At 43.9% G+C, this 24,319-nt stretch overlaps 1 protein-coding gene across 2 annotated transcripts in view; it reads right to left on the bottom strand.

The window, feature by feature from the left end:
• GMPR (guanosine monophosphate reductase) overlaps positions 1 to 19,582 on the bottom strand; it is a 51,199-nt gene extending 31,617 nt beyond the window's left edge. For both annotated transcript variants that reach the window (XM_026073310.1, XM_026073309.1), the window contains exons 1-6: positions 19,387 to 19,582; positions 14,460 to 14,579; positions 13,683 to 13,766; positions 11,904 to 12,077; positions 5,763 to 5,844; positions 3,277 to 3,383 (exon numbers count right to left, since the gene is read on the bottom strand). In XM_026073310.1, the coding sequence (XP_025929095.1) occupies positions 3,277 to 3,383; positions 5,763 to 5,844; positions 11,904 to 12,077; positions 13,683 to 13,766; positions 14,460 to 14,579; positions 19,387 to 19,473 (654 nt within the window). In that variant the 5' untranslated portion in view covers positions 19,474 to 19,582. The remainder of the gene's footprint in view (positions 1 to 3,276; positions 3,384 to 5,762; positions 5,845 to 11,903; positions 12,078 to 13,682; positions 13,767 to 14,459; positions 14,580 to 19,386) is intronic.
• Positions 19,583 to 24,319: the final 4,737 nt, after the last annotated feature.

Genomic DNA, 24,319 nt, shown 5'->3' with positions numbered 1-24,319 from the left:
TGCTATGTTTATTTATTGCCCCTAGCCCCAATTATATACTTATGTTTGCTCCCATTTGATGTCTCCCCTCAGAAGGGTATCTCTCTCTCGTACTACTCTAGCCACAGCTCTGGCAATGACCAAAAGGTCATGTTTTTTTTCCCAATCAACACACCAATGCCCATCTGCTGCAGAATTCAGGCAAAAGATCCTCAGCCTTTCTCTAGTCTCTTTCTTGAGAGAGTTGAACTGCAGTGTTGTAAGAGACCCCACTTACAGCTGAACATAATTCTCTTGGCCCCGATGCTGAGCAGATAGGTATTAAATTGCACTTTTATACTCCTCCTGGAATGGCTAGAGGTTCGTTAGGTGTGAGCTCACTGAGACTGACAACCTAGGCAGGTCAGCAACTGATCCATCCCCAAAGCATAAGAGAAGGAAGAGCACAGAATCATCTCATTTTTCAACAGTCTAAATACATGCTATCTTAGGGATGCGCGTCTAGGATCAAGATCCGTGCTACAGGGCTTTGGAACTTCTTTCCAACAAAAAGGTTACACTTGCAGCAAACTAACCCACCACTAAGATGAAAAGGCACTTCCTTGACTCACTCTAGTTTTTTTCCCCCAAATCAGAAAAAGCTATCCCTTACTTTTTTGTGGGTAAGGGACAGAAGGAACCACAGTAAGGAAAGCAATTTTCTGTGAGCAGAAGTTGCAAAACATTCAGTAATATACTGCACAGATAAATGCATAGGTGCAATTGGGATGGAGCTCAAAAGCACATTACCAAAAAAACTACCTGCTAAATTCAACTTTCCTAATGGTAACAGTTCAAGAGTTGGGAGGTGCATAATGAAAGTGTTCAGAGTGAGCAGCCACAACAAAAGCCGCATTTTAAAGTCATTTAAAAGAGCATTTTTGAGCTTGAGATCAATGAAAGGATTTGTAAATAAGGAATCCCACAGTTTCACTGGTCATAACTTTGATCCAAGCGCTCTTCTGACCTCAGTTGTACTGTAATGTCCTTGAAATCAAAGTAGWAAACTGCTTGTGAATAGATCCTTCCTACCCTCCCAAATAGCTCTACTTCAATAATTTCTGTGCAAAGGCAACTCTCCTTGGAATGAACATGGAAAGCAACTCCTCTTTAGCATTACTTTCTCAGAAACTGTAATCTCTCCAGCAATTTCAGGGTGAGAGACTCAAGTCATGGAAAAGAGATGGGAGGTCTTTTTGCTTACTCTTCAAGAGGCATAAGCAGCATTGGATCTGATGCCCTTCAAAAACTCTGGGTCTGATCCCCAAGGCAGGGGGAAATACTGATCTAATTCCAATTTCTGACCCATCTGCACTAAAAATCAGGTCTGTGAGCAGCAGACTTAATGAAACCTGCTTTCCTACGATTCTAGGCATTTTAGAACTGCAGTAGACTTGTAGGTCTCCCTTAGGCTGGCCACTGTGATACCCACCTTCATGTGGCCTGCCTAGCTATCCCTCTTGGTATGCTGGCTGGGCAAGAGAAAATAAGTATTGTGATTAACCTGAAGGTTACTCATTGACGTGCTAACACGGGCCAGCCAGTATGTCTGGTACGCATATGCTGACTAGCAATCTGACCACTGCCTCTTAGCTGCCAAGCAAAGCTGCAGAACACTATATCTCAGCTCCTGGCACTTCAAGGAAATGATCTCAAATATCAGATGGAGCCCCACAGCTGCACAGGCTCACTGTAGGATCATAATACCTACTAGCCTTATTTCCCCCTCTCATATCTAGGGCCACTGGCAGACAGGCAGACAGCTACTTGTTTTCTTGAGAAATTAAGGTAATAACATTCTTCTGAGTGTTGCTAGCAGAAAAATGATTATTGCAAAACCAGGATGGGTCTCAGAGTCACTGCTAGGATGGCACCTATAGTTATCAAGCCTTCAAAGTAACAAGTAGGTCTTTCATGCTGTACTGCACACATGTTCTACTGTCTGCTACAGGCATAAACATTCATAATACTCCCCAAGTAATAAAAACACAGACAGCTTTTTTTTTTTTCCTGCAAATTTCATATAGGGGAACCAGGAAGAGAAGGGAATACATATGTATGAACAACAAAGAGCAAGAGAGATCTGACTGTAATACATATTTCCCTGCTCCATTATACCCACAGTTCCAAGAAATAAAATCAGACCCTTTCCCATCAGAACATTTCATGTCCCTTTGCCTTCCCCCAGTCATTTTTTTTCCTCCTCTTCTTCCCYCCTTCCTCTACAACGTATACACTTCCTCACAAGGATACCAAGTCACAACTGGGTTGAACAAATCAGAGCCTTCCAGTGATGTCACTTGGCAGCAGATCTAAAATTCCATGTGTGAGCTCTCCTAGGGCCACAGTGAGAGACCTGCTGGCTGTGAGGGCAGCTGTGAGCATGGTACATTGGACGGCCCCTGTGCCTTCCCAATTACTGGCTGCCTTACAACCAGCCTGCAGACTGACTGCACAAACCTCTGTGGTGGTACACGGGTCAGCTGGGCATGCATAAGCATACAGGACCTGTGGGTGCTGTAGGTTGTGGTCTAGCTTGGTTTGAGGTCATGCTTACAGATTTACTTCCTGTATGAGAGAGAATCTTGGTCTTCCTGGTGGACTGGAAGCTGACATTAGCAGAAATAAACATATACCCTCCTCTTTCCATAGGCTCATTATTTTCCCAGAGCTGTGTGAGAACAGCAGCCGCTTGTGTGCCAGTTGTGCTCAACAGAGCCACTTCTCAAACATTCCTAATTCCACAAAGAGAGCTCTGTTAGGATACCATCTGAATCCATCCAGCTACCAGTACATAGAGGGGCACGTATCATTTTACATTGTACTCCCCTCTACTGCCTGTCCTGTCCCTCAGTTCCACTCACTGAGGGAAGTCATGTTTAACTTTCACTCATTTTTCAGAAATCTCTCATAGGAAGTACCATCTGCCTTGGCATGAAAACACTATCATGCTTCCTATTCTGTTCACACAGCAATTTACTCTGGTCCATTCAAGGGCTAAGAAGGAGCTTTCCAAAGGCACAAATAGGAGTGAGGTGCCCAAGTCTTTTTAAATATTTATATCCCTCTATTGACACAGGAGGAGTGCATTATTCTTTACGTTTATATCTCCACTGACTACCTAAGAGCTAGTATAGGGGTCACCTGGAGATGACAGAAGGATAACCTTTAACATGCAGAGGGTACTGGACTGTTTGATTCTCCTGTTCCACAACAATTTGCACAGTGTGAATCTGAGAGCAGATGATAATTACTTACAGAGATGATATGTCCTTTCAAGCCATGTGCCGAGTCCGCACACTCAATAACAGCACTCAGCTGTGGATAGCCCACCCCTGTTTTAATACGAGTGGTGCACACAGAACCTAAACAAGAGAATGAAAGGAAAAAAAACATAGCCAGTTAGGCTGACAGAAAAAAAAAAACCAGATCGTTTTTTTCTTCTTGTGGAAAAACTGTGTTTCCATCTGCATTACTACCCTCCCTCCGCCAAGAAGTCTCTATTGCAAATGTCAGCTTCTTATGGATAAAAGGAACACGCAGAAACTTTGGTTTTGAAATGCTGTCATACCAATTCATGGAAGTTGTAATTCAGGTGACTAATACCCCCCCTTCTTCTCCAGGGCCAGAACTCCCAGTTTAGGTCTCATCCGTAATGTTTCCTGGTGAGGGAGTTACTGCATCACAGGAGAGGAAGTCCAGCTGAGATGCCTGAAGAGAAGGGGGACAACGGGACCAGAGTCACAACTTCAATGAGGTTCAGCAGCAACGTTTAATAACTAGAAATATTTCTTTATTGGAAGAAATATTCAGATATCTCTTGTCTACAGACGTTTTTAAAATAATTCTCTGGGAAAATCTGTGCTTTTTTTCTTTTTTGTGGAAATTTTTCACAAGGAAGAGAAACCAATTTTTGCCTAATACTTAAAGCAGAACTATTTGGTTGACCACAGTAATTGAGAATATAAGAAAATCAGTAGATAGCATTCAAAAAGCAAGACAAATAATCAACAGAAAGCTATATAGTGTCACATTACAAGAAAGTATATTAATTATATCTATTAAAACTTTATTATATATACAAATGCTGTGCATATATATATATATATATATATATATAAAGTGTGTGTGTGTGTTGATATGTATATTAAACCTTACAATGCCAGTTTAACACTGCTTTAGATCTTTTGAAATGCCTTCTCTATTTTCCCCTCAAATTAAGAGTCAAAATGAAAAGTGCTTTATGACAATCCAGGGTCTTATCATTTAGGATACAGATCATAAACATTTTGCATGACAACAAAAACTTCACAACAGATTCTAGATTAAATGTAGAGAAGTCTGGACCCCTTTACCCAGCTGATAYTCAGGTATACTTGAACTATCTGTAAAGTAAAAGTTTCCAGTTATCTTTCAAAGAACAGTCAATGTGTAAACACTGAGAAATATTTCCGTGAAGAAGGAAGAAAATTAATTTTAAAGCAAATAAGTAAGTACTTAAATGTCTAATGCTTTATAATAAATCACTGACATTTTCCACAGAATGGATCATTATCTGAAAGAGAGCCTCAAAATTTGATCTTTTGTGAGGAATATCTGTTACCTTTGCTTTTTTTGCTCTTTGACCTGTAAAGATCTGTTCTGGCAGGTTTCCAGGGAGGACTACACAGCATTTACTCCTAATTGCTTCCACTTTGAGACTACAAAGTATAATATTTCTTCTTTTATATCTGAACTTTCCTGTGACAATCACACCACAGCATCTCTGCTGTTTGCTCTTCAAGTATTTTGCAGTATTTATTATTGTTTACTGTCTTCCTGGACATAACCGCAACCTTCGTTACATCATTTGCTGTGCTCAGTTTATCCATTCATGGACCATAACCACTTAGAAATGTGCAGTAAACAATCTGCCTGTGCTGCACTGGCTGATCATGGCTATACTGTCAGTGGCACTTGTGCTAACTAATTTAAATCTAGCCCACACATGTTGACCCCAGCTGCTGTCTATAAAGAAAATGGCCAGAGGAAGGAGCACATGAACAGACAGACAGGGATGGGACAGAAGAAAAAGAAAGACACTATATCAGTATAAGCCAGACAGCAGTATTACAGAATGGAAGGCAAGAAAAAGACTGTATGAAGTATAGGGTCCTCCCATTTATTCATGGGAATGTTACAGTGATAGATAACATATAAGAGCATTAGTGTAAGTATTAGAGCTCCCAGGCAATAGTAATGGGTAGAGGCAATATTGTCCGTACTTCACACTTCCTTCATGGCCTTTCATCCTTAAAGCCATCAACAAGGCAGGCAATCTCATCTTAACAGGACACAAATCATAAAGCTATTTAGAAACCTATCTTTCCTTATCCACCAAAGTAGAAGTGGATACCCTGAACAGAGCATCCGTTAAGCTTTAGCTGGGATGACTCAGTCTTTTTTCAACAGGCTGGAAAGACAGTGTTCCTAAACACAACACATTATCACTGATCATGTCAGCAACCCAGTACTTCCAATGATATATGCATCTTCACTTCTGGGTACTGCTTTGCAATATGTACAACCAACCCACTACTCATGTATTTCTCAAATATGCTATGGGCAAGGGCACCGTTACTTTATTAACCTGAATGATTCTAGGCATCCTTGTGCACAAGCAAACAGCTGCAGCATTATACACCTGTTCCATCTGGATAACTCCTCCAACAACTTTACCATAAGTCACCCTGGATTTGACTTACCTGGTCCAATACCCACTTTAATAATATCTGCTCCAGAAAGAATAAGTTCTTCTACCATCTCTCCTGTCACCACATTGCCTGCCTAGACAGAAGGAACAATATCACATATATGGGAGATTTAGGACTAGTGTAGTAGAGAGTAATGATGTTATTGTACAGTTTTATCCAGGTCTTTTACTAGTCGAGCCAGGAAGAATATAGTTCACCACATTGTACACTGTGCATGCCACAGAGATTAAACAGACCATATAGGTACATTTTGAAACCAACTGATTTCATGATTGGTCCAGTAATCCCTGATTTGAAGAGATGTATGAAATCCAAGTCTGGTTTGGATTTCAACTCTGTGGCTTGTCTCATGTCTGTGGCATGTTCCAGACAAAAACTGCAAAATAAACCTGCACAAAACATGAGTCTGGTTGCCCTACATCACCCATTTTGAGCTTTGTTCTGGTACTGAGATGGGCCATTCATTTGTGGAGATATCTGAATTTAGAATACAGAGATGTTCTGAAAACCTCTTACATAATGATATTTTAGGACATAGCAGGTGTTTGTAGCAGTACTGATAAAAGAAGAGCAGGAGGTAAATTCGAAAATCCTTACTCAACATTTGCTTAGTTTTTATTGAAACAAAACTCCTGCTGAAGTCAACAGGAGCTACCCAGGGAATGCTGGGCTTACTGATTTTTGGCTTGTAATTCACTATTTATTTATTTTTAATGAATTTTACTTTCCCCTTTCCTGAGCCTGAAACAGCTGGCAAACCACCACCTGAGGCACTTAACAAAACAATGATACTTTTGGGCAGCAGTTTGCAGTGCATAACACAGGACCACTTAACTTTTCTCAAAACTGCATGATATTGATTTCAAAAATAATAGCAATAAAAGACAATTGTTGGGAAATAAAGAATATATAACAGGTACAGCATTTCCAGCTAAGTACTGCTTCCTTTCTGCTCAGTGGCAATTTGCTATACTAAGTGTTATGCACTGCAAGACAGGGTGACGGACAGCATGCTGCTTACAGCGTTAAGGAAGCAGTTTACATCTTGAAGACAGATGACTACCTGTGCAGTGTGATAGTCAGTACATTATGACTTAGCGAAATTCTGGAGTATATGCAACAGATTTACAAATGGAGACAAATGGGCATTAAAGTCAGTGGCTCCATGAGATTTGGGATCAAACATCTATTTAAGTTAAACAGCAGTGTCTTCTTATCAGCAGAGCATAGCAGGCTGTCAAATTGTCTCTTCAAAAATGCTAACCAGATGTTTAATGTTAAAGTAGCACGAGAGAATGTTGTAACTGCATATGTTAATTCAAAGTGCTCATCCTAGCAAGGAGAAGCACTTATGTCCCCAGCATACATTTTTTCCTGGAATGGCTGTACACACATCAGTGGTTTCCATCTTTCTGAATTTGCAGAACCTTAATTTTTCAGGAAAGATGTGGAGCTCTATATAGCAGATTTCAACCTGCCAAATACAGGCTTCTTTCATTTAGATACCTTTTGCAGACCTCAGAGAGGACAAAAACCACTGCCAGAGAAACGTACAGCTATAGTATTTGAGAACCCCACTATCAGAGCTGAAGAGCAGGGAAAGCAGGGTCCTCCAGCCAGAGAAGCCAGATTACTTCAACTAAAAAAAATCTGAAAGGTGAATATAGAAAGATTGAGACTACAGAGATGAAACCCCCTTAAATTAACTGAGGATATACAGCAAGTAAAGTAATTGGAAATTGTACAAAGAAGCCACTACAGACAAYATGCTTTGTGGTGTTATTTGGAGAAGCAGTCAGGGAACATAATAATTGCTGGATGTATTGTATCAGTGAAAACCATGCCCATCTTAAAGTACCAACGCATTGCTAAATTGCTGGAGAACTGGCTTTCTTGAAAGAGATATACTCTAGTAATTACCATACTGCTAATCTAACTTTGCTACCCCTGGCAGTAAAATAACAGCATCAGTAATAACTGAAAAGCCCATGCTTTCAATGCAGTCAGTTATTAGGAGCTACAGCAAATTACCCTGGCTGTGGGCCTGGCCTTGCACGCTCAGGATGACATTCAGCTGTACCATCGCTCAGTGTGAGGTTTCAGTGAGCGTCACCCTGGCTCCTTCCAGAACTACCCAGGATAACCGAACTGTGGGTCAATCCTGAGGAAAGTCCTGGCCTCAAAGAAGTCAACGGGAGTCTCACTACTGACTTTAATGGGATCAAGATTTCACCTAACAGGATTATAAAGGCTACAGCTCCTCTGACAGAGATACAAAATTAGTGAACACACTAGGACAGTGCCTCTGAATTTCAGTCAGGCATTTGATACTGTGCCTCATAAAAGCCTGCTATAAATATCGACTCACACTGACTGAGACAGGAACACTGCTGCACTGATTGAAAGCTGCTGGCAAATGGCAATGGATCAAGCTGGGGAGAAATGTCTGTGACAACAGTTCTCAAACTTTCTTCCTGTATCCTGGAGGGAAAAGCACAGTCTGTGCCTCCACACTATAAGGAACACTGCCAAAGGACACTTCTCACCCACCAAAGCAAAGGGTGCTTTACCATAAGATGAAGAGACAGTGCCCTGTGTTGGACTGAGCTGTGCCAGGTAGGTGCTGCACTCAGTATTGTGACTGACCCAAGAGAGCTGCAGTAACATCACTGTCTCCTACCCTGTGACCCCAACTGGCCCCCCTCCAGGACCCAAGTGGACACACCATGACTGGACCGACTCTGCCACTGGTTCCAGAGATAAACTGAGAGGTTTCTGCATGGCTTCATCTGACTGAATTCTACTTCCACTGAGCCTTTTGCAAATGTTACTACTGACTCCAAGAGGAGTAATGGTTTCTGGCAGTTGCCGTTTCTCTGTTCCTGCTTTGTGATCTGCTTGCCTCCTTTTCTGGCCCACATCTTCTATGTGCCACACCATCTGCAAACATGCTCCTGCCCCAGCCTCTTCCTCCCTGCCACAATCCCTGCTCCCCTCCCTAGAGCTTCTTCTGTATAATGAACAGTAAGAGAACACTAGAAAAAGGAAAATTCAGGATAAATACTTGGCAAAGCTTGCTGGCACAGATATGTTAGCTTGCTAAACAGACTTCCAGTGAAATGGAAGAGCCCTAACCTTTATAATTACACTAATAAATATGTAATAAATAAAATAAATAAATAAATAAATTTTACTGTAACATAAACGGCCTGACCCTGCACCATGAATGCACCAGCTGAAGTTTTGCTGTTGACTTCAGTGCGAGTAGGTGCAACCCCAACACTTGATGCTGTGGTATATCAGAACACTCCACTGGACCATTACTTTGATTCAGGAAAGCAGTGCCACATTAGTGGGACACTCAGGAGACTTGGCTTCTGTTTCTTTCTCCATCCTCATTCTAATTAGTAATATAGGGCAAACCATGTTGTTCCTTTGTGCCTCTGCTTCCTCTGAGTTCAGAGGAGAAATTGATCTTTATACACTAACATGAGAGGCAGGAGTGAACAAGTCTTACATCAGAGCCAGCCAGAAAAATATAAGATAATGTGATTACAAAAGCAAGTATTTTAAAAAGCAAAATCATGCTCTTGAAAGGCCATTACACAAGACACATCCTCCATCGGCACTGGAGTATTGGCCATGGAGAGTACTACATTAATCACGGTTGCCTTGCACATCACCTTTCAGCGTCAGAGCTGAACCCGTTACATGGCCCCTGGGAACAAACATTCCCCAACCTGGGGTTGGGTTACTGTTTCATACTGCACTGCAGCTGACTGTGGAATGAATGGTCATGCTGAGGAAAGCAAACAGGGCAGCCTGCATGGTCCTGGAGATCACTTTCAGCTACGAGAAAGCTCCTTTATTTTTATACCTTGTATTTAACTGCTAGCCCTTTTGTTTGAAAACCACAACTGGAGAGAGCATAGCGCAGGGGTAGCACAGAGACATGAAAGCAGCCACAGAATAGGTAGCGGCAGGACATGTCTTACAGAGTATCATAAAAAGAGCCTAGATGAGCTGCATTTTTGCCAGGAATAGCTTCGAAAGGCCATTTTGGTGCAGAATGTGAAGTAAACTCATTTGAGGGTGGGGGAGAGGTGTGTCTGCCTAGCTGAATCAGAGGCTTACAGGGACTGCATTGACACTGTAGGCTTAGGAACATAAGAGGTTTTTGAACACCCCAAATCTGGTAGCATGCCTTTAGGAATGGAAATATATCCCTGTGAGGGAGATGAAAAACACAGCCATGCTCAGAGAAGGGAGCTACAATCAGAGAATGCAACTGAATAGGTCATTGTACTCAAGTAGATGGTGCTGTCAGRACAAGACTTGAAGTAAGAACAACCTTAGTAACAGAAACAGAGAAACTGCAACAGCTAAGAAGGTAGTTTAACAGATGTGGGAGCTGGGTGAGACCGGCTTAAGGATCTTGGGCTAATACCTCACTTTGACATGGACTTCCTGTGCCTTMTAGGCAATTCCTCTAGCCTAACTTCAAGGCTGGGTTCCCTCTTCCACCAGCAAAGTCAGCAGTCTGTGGGGAGGTGGCTGGTGGGAAATAACACCATTTTCTCTCCATTCATGAAAGTTTGTTGTTGTTGTTGTTTTTTACTCTGTGGTTTAACCCCCTCTCTCCCCAAACCCTGCAAGCCAGACACACTGGAGTAACCAGGTCACTAGGGACATTGCTTCAGATCCAAAGCAGGCAGATAGCTCCTTCCCTCACTGCAGTGAACATGAAGCAGGCAGCTCAAAAGGCCCATACCTATCATTTTGTACTTCCAAAAGCTCTCCCCTAAGTCATGGAAAATACATGCATATGAAAAAGGCTCCTATCTCTGCTGGGAGCTGTTGCAATAGGCCTATTTATTATTCTGCAGGAACCCAGAACACCACAGGCACTCCAGCCACTTCCATCTTACAATACCACCACCATTCAGCAGGCAAGAACGTTCAGTCACATTTTTTCCTCCACAAAATACAATTGCTTATTTTCCTCTGTGGCTTTAACCCACAYGGCAGGAAGGATTACAGGCTCCTCCGAGCTGCTTGAACATGCAGCTCCCTGTTGAAGCAAGCCAGATCATGCATTTAAGACCATTTTTATTCTACATTTATTTTAAGAGTGTGGAGTTTTGTGCCTGGCATGAAGGAGTGGCAAAGTTTTGCCTAAGCACATGATTTTTTGCTGCACTGGCCTGAAGAAAGGCCAGGAGCCTCATTAAGAGTCTGCTACTTGTTCTAAAATTTCTGCTACTCTCATGGAAACAAGTTCAGACCCTGTTTCCTCAGGGCCCTGGGAAGCAAGCAGGAGCAGTAGGGCTCTGTTGCAAGAAGTCCCTTGCTGATGCAAGCACCCTACTTCTAGTGCGGAAGGGCTGGATGAAGCATGGCCTTAGCAGTCTGAGAAGGGATGGGATCATCACAGAAGGAGCATGAAAAGCCCCCACACTCACTGTTCTGCTCCCTGATCTGATGACTCCATTCACAGTTGCACAACACCCCATGATACCTTATGATAGGCAAGGATTTAGTCTACATTCAGGGTTTAGTCTTCATAGTGACCAAAGAGATGGAAACAGCTATTGGCCTCATTTTGCCAGAAATGTTGGCATATTCCCCCAGCAAACCTCAGCTTGGAACCATCAGAATAAACCCACACACTTTATGATTAGAGGTCACATCTGGTGTGGGAAGGAGGATGTGAGTAGGAGAAAAATTGGATTCACCCAGCCTGCCATGCCAATGTCAAACTGCTCTGTCAGAGCACACATTGAACATTCCCACAGAAATTATCAGCAGTGGAAGACTGACAATGCCAACATGTTATTAAACAGTCATCATTTGGCTCAGAGTCAACATCCTGCTGAACTGAAAAGGGAGATGAATAGAGCTGCCCTCTATATTCTCAGAAGGACATCTGTCCACATAAATTTGTCTCGAAGACAGGAGGCTTGAGTCAGGCCATTAGAGAACACTTTTATTTTATTTTTTTTTCCACATGAGGGCTCAGAAATTGATGGAAATGCCACAAAGCTGCTGATGCCTACTAACCAAACSCTGGGCCCTGTTCCTGGACAGAACTTGCATCCCCTTCTCCTTTCAGCACACTCAACACACACTTACCATAATGGTGTGACTTGGGAACAGGGCACGGACAGACTTCACAAACTCCACAAAGTGCTCTGAATAGCCATTTGCCACATCCAGGCAGATGTATCTGATAGGCGGAATGGCCTCTAGAATGCTAGTTAGCTTGTCCAGATCAGCTTTTCCACTGCCTGAGCTTGCAGCTATGTGCTAGAAAGACAGAAGGAGAAAAAATGGTGTATTGTTTGTCAAAACTGGGATGAATACACACTTCATAAATCTGCTTCTGCATAGTCTTGGGAGGGCTTCAAGGGAAACCTGTGCTGGAAGCTGGTGAAAGTCATACTATGTAATATGAAATAAATACCTTTCTGGGAACATTGATTTGTTACCTATGTTCTGTTTACAGGCTCTCAAATAAAGCAAAATTAGCATTTTATGAGCTCTTCATTCACAAGTGGATTCATAGGCAAATATAATCACCCGAGATGGGTGGGTGAAGGCTCAATAGCACTCAGATTAACAAAAAAACTACAGGAGCCCTAACTTGGTATATTTCCAGGAATGCAGAGTGGCAAAATCTGGGTGCTGTCAGATTGGCATTTGGACCTTTCAGTTCACCAGACCCTCCCTAGACTGACCATCAAAAACAAGCAGATTCCTTCCTCCTTTGTCTTTGTATGAGTTCTCTCCAACAGAAAAATAGTTTCCACAGCTGTTGGCCCACAAAACCTCTGCAGAGATTCAAGGTCAAAGAGCAAGTCAGTATTTAATCACTAGGAGATCCTAATGCAATGATTATGAACCACAAAATGAGCTATCTAAATGCAAAAGTGTTCAGACACTGGATGTTCCTGGGACCAATTTCTACCCTATAGTAGCATATAAAGAACCCTAATGAACCTAAGTGATAGGCTGGCCTTCAGACAATCCAGCTACCAGTCTTTATATTATAATTCCAAAATGAAGCACAGGTAAAGATACAATACAGCTGTGTAGTATTCTTTTTCATACAGGAAAACTCTTCAAAACTGCACTGAACTTCAGCGGGAAGCAGAGACAACCAAGCACACTCTCACACTGAAACTCTCTCTCCTGGAGTACAGGTCTGCCACAAGAACACAGAAGAAATCTGGGTATGTTAAAAAGTCTGAACCTAAGCAGATGTTTAAATTTATTAAGTGGTCTCTCTTTGTAATGGTTCAGGCTAGGACCCCATGAACAAGGGGTGAAGCACAGTTAGTGGCACAGCATGACCTCTAGTGCAAGGAGGGAAATTCAGGACATGTGCATGCYCTGACAACTTCAAGGCTCATCCCTGCCTCTCCTATATTTGAGGCCCAGCACCTGGGCCACTCCAGCCCCCAGGCGCTGGGACTGCTTGCATACCTGACAGTAAAGACCCTGCTTAGAACCACAGCATGCAGGGCCAGCTTGTAGTTGGGCTGTGTTTGCATTTGTGATCCTGGGCTCCTCCCTCAAGAGCACTACCACAGCTTCCAACAGCAACAGGAGCACAACAGTTAGACCCACTCCTAGATAACTCTCTTCTTGTTTGCTCATGATACTTCTCCCTTTCCATTCTAGGTGTACATAAACTTTGCTTTGTGCATCTTAATATATGCACTTTCACAACGGACTCACACAACTACTGTTTTTAAACCAGGACAAACCACTTTCCTTGATGCATTTAAGAACAGCAGATATCTTAATTCCCCCAAACCTCACTTGACAACAGTATTCCCAAGAGACCCCAGTGTACATGAATTCAGAACAAAGCAATAAATCATAATAATTTACAGTATGAAAATGTACCTCAAGGCATTCTGGGTGATTGGCAGCAAACAGTTTCCATTCTTCCAGAGAATAATGCTTGTGAATTGCAGTGAACATTGCATGCTAGCAAAAATAAGAAAACTGATATTAATGTCCAAGTTAGTCATCTTTCCCTCAGCTGCAGAATAACAGGATATCAGAAACTCTCATTTTAAGTATAGGCTCATCTTGCTTGAAAGAATTAGAAACAGTGCATCAGAGTAACAACCAAGCAACTCCAAATAGCTTTTCAAAGATAGCTTAGGATACTTAGTAGATCTTTCAAGATCAGGCTTCTGATATGTTCAACCAAGTTATGGTCCCATATTTTACATGTGCTTATGCACTGCAGGAGATTAAGGCAAGGCTTGAGGCCAGAGGCTAATTAATTAATGACTCTTGACTGCTGCAACCTTATCCAGTAACCGACACATTCAAAGTCCTTGTCAGTCAATAAAATTTCTCTGGTATGGAGCACAATACACTCCTCAAAAACTGCCAGCTCTAGAAGCCCCAACCTGAAGCTGAGCTACTACCAAGGTAGAAACATCCCATTAAACATCTCCACTGAAACTACATTACACCTGAAGCCCTGTCTCTGGGTAAATGTCTTGCTTTAAAAGCACTACTGTTTTGCAGTGAAACCACACCTTCCCGTTCTGGACGTTCTAACTCCTGTCCCTCATCCTCCAATAAACTTAGCTAAAAACAAACACAGGCCGTTTGCTGTCACCCAATGGCTTCCCAACTGTTGCAGAAGTGAGAATCAAGACTTACTTTAGCCATAACCACAGCCATTTCAAATGTTCCCACAGTGTCCATGTTCGCCACTATAATGGGAATTCCTGTGTATGTCTGCTTGGAGTTGCGGAAAGTAAATGTGCGCGTGAGGTCAACCTGTAAAGAATATGCACATGTACTTTTAAGTCATTGACTGCAAGCCAACAAGAGTTTTGTCACTGACTTCAGTGATGGCAGGTTTGGGCATTGCTTCTTAATTTTCCTCCCAGCTCCCTTTCTTCCTCCTTCCATCCCACTACTGCCCCACTTAATTTCATTTATTTGTTACAACCGCTGCCTTCCAAATAAGAACAAAAATATAAAATAGAGTTTTCTGTGTTAAAGAGAGCTCTTGCCAAGGAAAGAGAGAATCAAAACAGAAGAACAAATGAGGGTTGGAAGAGACAGGCAGGGAAAAGAAAGAAAGGACAAAGAGAACTGTGGATGATTTTACACAGAAGTAATCTCAGGTGTTTGGCTAGCTGGCTGAGAAACCCGAGGTGAAATCCTAACTTCACAGAAGTCAGAGCTGGAACTCCCTCTGACTCTAGGTCATACAGAGCTTTGTCTCAGTCTTTAATGTACACGACAATATAGTAATTCAAAATCAAGCTCTGACTTTTGGCTATGGGTTTGTACAACAGTGCAATTACATTCTACTTGCTAGCATTTTTGCCATACAATACAAACAATCATAACCTGGCTTAATAATCCATGAGGCAGCTAGCTTCTAAATTAATTTCTTACAATTGTGTCAGCCTTCACCGTCAGAGTTATTTCTTCTTAAGCATCCTCAAATGATCACTGTAACACCAGGCATTTTGTTCCTTATATTTGCAAAGGGTAATATCAAATTTAAGATCAGTTCCCATAGGTCCACTTAGCATCTCCCAGAAGGAAAAAAACAAAAATCTAAGTAATGCACGACAGTAAGACATTACGTTAGTCTCTGAAGTAACCATGAAGGCTCTTTGATAATTTTCATTATTCCTCACTTCAGCCTTAACCCAGGAACATTCAGAGCCTTTGACCGAACTCATATCCATCATCAGAAAGGAGGCAACATTAAAAATATTGGATTTCGATCGTTTATTTACAACATAGTCTGAGGTCTCAACTTCATTATATTCTAGACTACATTATGATTGATTAATATGATTATTTTCTTATTACTGCTTTGTATGAGAGAAATGACTTGGTGTCCCAGTGATATATCATGAGGCAGCTTCTCATTTTGTACAATCTCTTAAGGGGAAAGGTCACTTTGGTGGACAATCTAAGATATATCTTAATGGAGACTTGCCCTTCGCTCAAGCATTTATTACCAGAGAGGCCCCAATTCTCCATGCATTACTGATGACATGCTTACGGCAATTTCAGCTACAGCTAACAATAAAAAAAATATGAGAAAGTATGAGGAAGGCATTTAATGTATTTTAGTCACTTTTAATGCAATTTATTAACTGGAACCAAGGAAAAGAGACAGGGCATCACATGACCATTTCTACACAGACAGTAGTACCAGAACCACTGCCTTACACTAATATAGAGGAAAAAGTCCCTTTCAAATGAACTTGAAAGAGAAGAAGAAAGGAAGGATGAGCTTGTTTAAGAAAAGACAGCAACAAGATGAGAAGCTACACATGAAACACAAGGCCTTTACTCTTTCAGTGATCCTCACTTCCACTCACTGAAACTTCTCATATACAACTTCCTGTAGCCAGCCAGATAGGTGGATCTCACACAGTTATCCTTACAACTGATAATACTGTAACAGCAGGCATTTTGTGTGGGATAACTGCAGGGCTTCCACTAATAAGGCTTCTGTTGTCTAAGAATAGGCAAAATGCCACACTGAGCTAGAGATGTTCATCCACTGCCCTAGTTCTCTGAACAGCCAGCACCAGATGTTTGGGAAGGGAATGTAAGAAAGGGGCAAGTTTTGAAGACTCTTTTTTCCCCAGTCTGCCTTCCCAGGTCCCAAGAACCTGACATTTAAGTATCTAAGACAGAAGTATTCTCCAATCCATTGTGCTAAATAGCCACTCACAGACATAAAGAATTTGTCCGGTACCTTTTGAAYCCCATTTATACTTTCAGCCTCCTCAATATCTTACAGCAATGAATTCCAAAGCTCAATTACATGTTGCATAAAAAAGTATAACCTTTGCCTGATAATTAGAGTCAGTGCTTCCTACTCTTTCTTGTGAGAGACAATGAGCAGCAATTTCCCAGTTTCATCTTTTTCATTCTGCCCCTCATTTCATAGACTTCTAGCATATCCTCCACAGTTGCTTCTTTTCCATATTCAATAGTCCTAATTTGCTTAGTTTTGTCCTCATGTGAAAGCTAGTCAATATGGCTGATTACCTTTGCTGCCCTTCTCTGAACCTCTTCTGATCTCTTACGCTATTCTTGTGATGGGATAATCAGAACCATGTACTAAGGATGAACATACAGTGCAGCACTATGATGCTATCCAGTCTCCCTTAGTATCTTCAGTAACACTTCTGACTATCCCTTTGACTTTTTGAATGCTGCAGAGCTGATGCTTTCAGAGATCCACAACTCCAAAATCTCTTTCTGAGTGGTAAAGGCTAATTCATAGCTTGTTGTTCTATACTTGTAGAAACTTCAGACTCTAGGATTGTTCAGCTTTATTCAACAATGGTAAAAGGTTTTTTCTAGAAAAAAAAAAAAATCATTAAACATATTTTATAACTCCTACCTGGATCTTTCATAAGTGAAAGTACTAGAACATTGGCTGTTCTGCAGCATACTGATTACCTAACCTGAAGCTCCCTGGGCTTATTTACATTTACTAGTTTAAGTTAATGGCTCGACTTCCAACAGGACACTTGGCAGGTGAACTTAAAATGGACGACCTACAGAGGTAAGTCCAGCAAAGGCAAGAATAGCAGCTTATGCAAGTACCAAGGCTCCACACGTGGGCAATGCTGTATCCCCACAGTCTTCCACTCCAATCAATGCTTTAACCATTTTTGATACTTGAATTCAAACGTCTGATTTTCTGGTATCTTCTCAAAAGGAGAAAGTCATCATGGGAAGTAAACACAGTGCCAAGAATCAAACCCAAGTATCAACATAGCAGACCTACAAGAGTTGCACACAGCCCAAATTGCCTCTCTAAGAAGCTGACTTAATTCAAGCTACCGCACAAAAAGCTATCTTCATGCAAAATGAGACTTTCACACCAAAGAAACAGACACTTGCTGATATAAACTTCAAAGCAGCAGCCTGCTGGGTAACAGGCACTGTAGTAAGCTGCCTCTGTTCCTCTGCCAGAACCATTTATTTATATTCTTGTTTTGAAGCAGACTGGGGCTGTCCATTTCAGATCTGGTTCTCACAGACACTGTTTATTCCTGTTGCTATAGCCTCAGTGATGGTGTCCAATTTCTTAACCTTCATCAGTTTTCACTGACCCCCCTCATGACATGCACTTTTTCTCATGTGAAAAGCTTTTAATAGTTCATCATAGGCACCCGTGACAACTCTGCCATATCAGCTCATGTTCCTCCTATCATTTTCCCTTCCCAGCAGCCCTTCTTTCCACAATCTGCCCACAGCTAAATATACAAAACACTGCACTTAAAAAAGGAGCCGTGTGTGTTACTTGGTGGAGCACAGCTCCACCTGTTTGTCAGGCCAGCACAGTGAATTTTGAAGAGGGACCTACATGGTCCCTAAGTAAATGTCTGGAAAGTGCCTACAGGCTTTACGAGACAGTAATTGACCACGATGACCAGCTATTCAGCCCAGACACCGTTCTTTGCGAATAAAAAGGGACTAACCTGAGATAACCATTCCACCAAGAAGGCCTCACCAATTGCACATCTTTGTAGTAGCATAAGGGTTTTGCTTTAATTGACTGCTGGCCTCAAACCCCCTGGCCGCATGCCCCTAACAAACATGCACACCTCCGCTCCCTTTCCAGTCCTGTTTTTCTACCACATCTGATTCACCCCAGTCTCTCTCTCGTATTACTCCACTTCCCCCAGAAAAAAGCTTAATCCTTTTTCCATTCCGCAACACAATTCCTTCATTAACCAACATAAATCCTTCCCTAACCTTGCGGTTAGGTGAAGTAAATGGGTAAGGCGCCATCACTCCTGAGGCAGCCATCTTTTTCATAGGGGGAGCTCCCATAGGATTTTGTGGGGCCTTTSCCGGTCCCAGGTCAGAAATAACTAGAGGAACATCCCTGCTAACAGCCAGAGGGGAGGCGAGACTCGTGGGGCCTGGGCCGCCCGGGGACGAGGCAGGCTGCAGGGGGCTAGCGCAACTGAGGGAGAAACGCGCCATCCCAGGTCCCCAGCTGAGTGGGGTCAGGGCAAGCTCAGTCATGGTAGGTGTTCCTGAGCATCTTCGCTGTTTTTTTTTTTTTTTGGGGGGGGGGGTTGTTTTTTTTTTTYTTTTTTTAAGAGCATTGCGGTTCCTCCCTAACAGCACTGCCCACCACGCAGGCGGCCGAGGGCAAAGCCGCCCGCCTGCCCGGCAGCAGGTACCGGGAAACCCCCTTCCCCCGCAGAGAAGAGCAGCGCTGCTCGCTCAGCGCTGCCGCCCCGCCCGGCAGCCCCGGCATGGAGCCCGAGGTCACCTTCGGCCCCTCGCCGGGGCGCCGCAGGAACACGCAGAGGCACCTGCTAGGAGCCACCCCTCCCCCCCTTTCCCTTTTTGGCTGCGGAGCGGGGGAGGGCAGCGCCCGCCGCCGGGGCCGGCGCCCCCCCCCGCCACCTGCAGGGCGTTTTAACCGCGTCCGGGAGGGGAAAGGGGGGGACACATCGCTCGGTTAGACTGGGAAGTAAAAAGAAAGGGAGGGAGAGAAGGAGAAAAAGGGGAAGGTTAAGGAAGTTACGCGCTAAGACCAAAGAAAAAGCATGCTTGTGCCGAAAGCCCCCACCTCTGATCTGCTTTTGAGGCTGCTTCTTTTGGGTCTGAGCAGGACATCTTTAAAGTCCAGCTTGAGGTCTGCGTCTACCCGGGGCATCTTGCCGGGGCAGCAGGGCGCGGGGGGGGCCCGGGCGGTGCTGGCGGCGGCCCCGCTACGCTGCGCTGCCTCCGCCGCGCCGGGCGCCGCCTGCAGAGCCGCGGCGGCCAAAGCCCGCCGACCGCCCACGGAGCGTATTTATAGGGCGCGGGGAGCGCGGCGCCCCATCGCTTTATTAGGAGCGGGCCGCTTTTAGCCGAGCAGCTGGCCGCCCTCGCCGCCCGCGTCTYGCCGCCCGCCTGGGCGCTGTGTGCCCGGGGGGGGGCGCGGAGACAGCCCGCGGCACCGTCGCTGCCCCTGTGCGGGGCGCGGGGCGGGCAGCGCCGCCACACAGCGGCCTTAAGGGCAAAGGAAGGGCAGAGGAAATAGCGCCGCCGTGTGACCGAGGCGCCCGCGCCCGTTCCCGCCGGGTGCCGGAGCGCGCCGCTGCGCGCAGCGCCCCACCGCGGGGCCGCGCCCCACGGCGGCGACCGTTGCGGCGACTGCCTCCGCGCGCCGCCCACCCTGAGGCGGTGCTGCCGGGGGGAGGCTGGGGGGAGGCTGGCGGCGCTGCCCACCGGTTTTCGGGCCGCTGCGGTGCACCCCAAAACTTTGCGTCTCCGACCATATAAAGGGGCCAGCTTTTGGTCTGCCTGGGGTTTTGGTGAAATTAAGGCTTCCCCGGGCTGTCCCCTAAGCACTCTGCACTGAGCCCGAAGTTGGCCTAGTCCCCGTCAGTCATCTTTTGACAAACGGCAGTGTTGCCTGGCCCCGGGGACGCTGAGCTGCCTCTGAAGCTGACTGCTGAGCAAACGGCCGGGGCTGGTGTCTGTTCTGTGGTAGAAACATGAGAAACGGGCACCTGGTTGGTCACGGGAGAACAGTCACACCAGCAGCCACCCGGAGCTTCCTCTGCACAACAATTTCCTATTTTTGTGCCTGTAGAGAAGTAATAGGGAGCTTTTTCACCCTCCGTAACGTTGAGAAACCTGATTTGTGGCTTCGTATGATCCATTTTTCAATGGTTAGCCCCAGTTAAACATGCAGTTGCAAAACCCCCCAGAATTACACGTGCTGGGTACATTATACTTCCACTGGCACAGGGATCAATATAAAGATACAAGATAGCATTTGACATGACTAGCACGGTATCTTTGAACCTTAAAGTCTAATTACAAGGTCAGTGAGAAGTTAGGTTTGGACTTCTTTGGAAGACAGATGAGCTAAGCGTTGTTGGCGACGGGAAATTGTGGCACGGAAAGATCATCACTGGCTTCTCTTCCTCAACAAAAAAACAGACACGTGGCAGCATGAGGTACTGTTTTTTTCCTTATCTACAAGTTACACACATCTAGTCAACCCCCTGCCTCCAGCAAAGCTCTTTTGCACCTTTTGGCCTGACCATCCCAAATAATTCAGCATGACTGAGCATGGGGCCCAGGTTTGAAAAAGTAGGCAGACATTTGAGTGCTTGCATTTTTGAATGTCCAGGTTGAGAAGCCTTGAATTTGATTTTCCAGAGCCACTGAGGCTCCAGAACTGCGTGTGCTGTTCAGTGAGAGCTGTGGGCACTGTGCGTATTTCTGACAGAAATACTCAGGCAGGACAGAATCCTTGATAATCTGTCTCATCTACACAACAAAGGCCATAAAATCTCACCTGGTGATTTCTCCACTGGCTTCAACAATACAATTCAACTACTAAAATTCATCCTTTGGAGAGATCTACATCTCCTGTCATGTACTGTTCAGTAACAAATTACCATTTTGTTCAGGAGTAGACAGTTCTGATGCAAATGGCTCCTATGAAAACAGCATTCCTATAGCAAAGGGTTGAGATTGGGGAAAAAAAAAAAGCTGTCTCTGCCTGGCACTATGTGTCCTTAAGGCAGGCACGTGATGCTGAGAGGAGAGAAAGAAGCCAYCACACTGCCCTGTGAATGCAGAAGGTCAATGCTGTTGTGGCAAGTAGGAGGCAAAGGCTAGCAGGGGTACTTGTAAACCCCAGAAAATCCATGCCTCATACTGTTTCTGTTTTCAGATATTTTAATTTTAGTTTCCACTTGCCATTGCATTTTTCTGTAGAATACATGCTTTTTTTCTGTAGATTGTATTTGCTAGTATCGAATATTTTCCCCATGTACACATACCAACAAACTAGTCAGTTCTCAGATCAGCTTTTAATCTTCTCTCTGAAAATTTACAAAGTTTGAATTCCTTTGGTTTCTTACTGGAAGACATATTTTCTGTATGGGGAGCTCAGCACTCCTGCTTTTTGCTGAACCCTCTCTGTCTTTTTCAGTGTCCTTTCCAAAGTATGGACACCAGAAGTGACATGATCAGTAATCACATTAGTATCATAAGCAGAAATACATATCACTTCCTTATGCATTTTTGCTATTCTTCTGTATACACGCAGTGATCCCATACTAGCTCTTTGTGCTGTGGAAGGAAAAGCTGTTCAGCCAGGCTGTGTGCAGTTCTGGTATTCATACTGTAACTGCAAATGAGCTACCACTGATTTCAGAGATTAGCATATTGTAAACTATTCCAGTTACTTTCCTTCAGAGCTGGTTTTTTTCCCCATTTTGTTGTTTTATATATACACTTAAAAGCAGCTGGAACAATGCACCCGGAAGAGAACGCATCAGCCACTGTAGCTGGTAGGTCTTCTGAAAGTTTCCTACACTTGGTGTAGGAAACTTGCCTCACTTCAATCCCTGGGAAGGTGATGGAGCAAATAATCCTGAAAACCATTTCCAAATATATTAAGAACAAGAAGGTGATTGGAAATAATCAGCATGAATTTACAAAGGGGAAGACAGGCACAACCAACCTGATAGCTTTTTACAATGAAGTCACTATCTCAGTGGATGAGGGGATAGCAACAGATGTTGTTTATCTTGACTTTAGCAAGGCTTTCAACACTGTCTCCTGTGATATCTTCATAGACAAACTGATGAAGTACAGACTAGACAGATGGACAATGAGGTGCATTGAAAACTGGCTGAACTGCTGGGCTAAAAGGGTTGTGATCAGTGGCACAAAGTCCAGAGGGAGGTTAGTCACTAGTGGTGCACCTCAGGGGTCAATACTGGACCAGCACTGTTTAACATGTATATTAATGACCTGGATGATGAGACAGAGCAATTTGCAGACAATACAAAACAGRGAGGGGTGGCTGATAAACAGGTGGCTGTGCTGCCATTCACAGGGACCTTGACAGACTGGACAAAGGGACAGAGTAGAACCTCATGAAGTTCAGCAAAGGGAAATGCAAAGTCCTGCACCTAAGGAGGAATAATCCCTTGCACAGACTGGGGAAGGACTGTCTGGAAAGCAGCTTGCAGTAGAGGCCAAGGGTGTCCAGGTAGACAAGTTGACCATGAGCCAGCAGTGTGCCCTTGCAGCAAAGGAGGCCGAAAGCATCCACAGCTGTGTAAGGAAGGGTGTTGCCAACAGATTGAGGGAGATGATCCTTCCCCTTTACTCAGTACTGGTGAGACCACATCTGGAGTGGTGGGCTCTCCAGTACAAGAAAGACATGGACTTACTGGAGCAAAGTCCACCAAAAGGTCATGAAGATGATGAAGAGCTTGAACCATCTGACATAACAGAAGAGGCTCAGAGAGCTGGGACTGTTCAGGCTGGAGAAGAAAAGGATCGGGGGAATCTTATCCATGTGTASAAATACCTAATGGGAGGAGGTAGAGAAGATCCTTCTCAGTGGTGCCCAGTGACAGAACAAGAGGCAATGGGCACAAACTGGAATATAGGAAAATCCACTGAAACATTTTCACTGTAAGGGTAGTCAAACACTGGAACAGGTTGCCCAGAGAAGTTGTAGAGTTTCCGTCCCTGGAGTTGCTTAAAACCCAACTGAATGAGGTCCTGCGTAACCTGCACCAGCTGACCCTGCTTTAAGCAAGGGTGTTGTACTTCAGAGGCCCCTTCCAACCACAACAGTTCTGTGATTTCAGGCGGAACTGTGAACTCATGCGGTAGCTCAGGATTGTGGATCTGCATTTTGACCTGGCCCATTTTGACTAGCTACAATATTCTGATCCAAACAATTCTAGCTCTGGCTGTTCTTCATTTATATAGGCAACTTTGGATGGCATTTTCACTTATATCCATTTGTTTTTTAAGCTTACAAGCTTTTGAGTCTTTTGTCTCAATAACATGCTTTGGCAGGTGGATCCAAAGGTTTATTATATATGGCATTAAATGCCTTCTTTATCCATGATCAGTTTTCTTCTGATTTAAATAAGAACAGCTTCTTCACCAGCTCCTTGGAACTGCAAAAGGCATACAGTGATAATCCTAAAGAATGAGCAGTTCTGAGCACTGGAAGCACCTCTGGGGGAATGCTTAATGAGGATGTCATTATTTATGAACAGAAACCCATAGCCTGATGGTCACAACAGATGCACAGCTGACACAACTGAAGCACACACTGATTCTGTGGTTCCCAGTAAAATAGCGTGGTCTAACATAGTTCCGTACAGACAGCTTCTAACAGAATTGTTGTGTGTGTTTAAGGAGTGTGGTGAGCGGTAGTGAAAGCACTGCTCAGCTGGCAAGTGCTACCACAAACTGTGTGTGTCACAACTTCCCAGCGGAATCTCCGATCTGGAAAGAACCACATGCTGGAGGACTTGCAAGATGAAGTTCTTTCACTGTTAAAGAGAGGCAATACGTTTGGGAAAATAATCTTGTTTTTCTTATGAGAAGTTTAAGTCACTTTTCTTCTTCTGTTTGAATTTGGGCTTTGTCTACAATGAAAAGCATTTGCCAATAGATGGATCAAGAGAGCTAACTTAGCCAGCCTCACAAATGCAAGCAGAAGATTTCTTTTGTTTGTGGAA

Source organism: Apteryx rowi, unplaced genomic scaffold (genome assembly GCF_003343035.1).
Source record: "Apteryx rowi isolate R43461 unplaced genomic scaffold, aptRow1 scaffold_366, whole genome shotgun sequence".
In the NCBI taxonomy this organism is placed as follows: Eukaryota; Metazoa; Chordata; class Aves; order Apterygiformes; family Apterygidae; genus Apteryx; species Apteryx rowi.
Note: the sequence above shows the minus strand (reverse complement) of the source record. Positions and strands in the feature narration are given on the sequence as shown.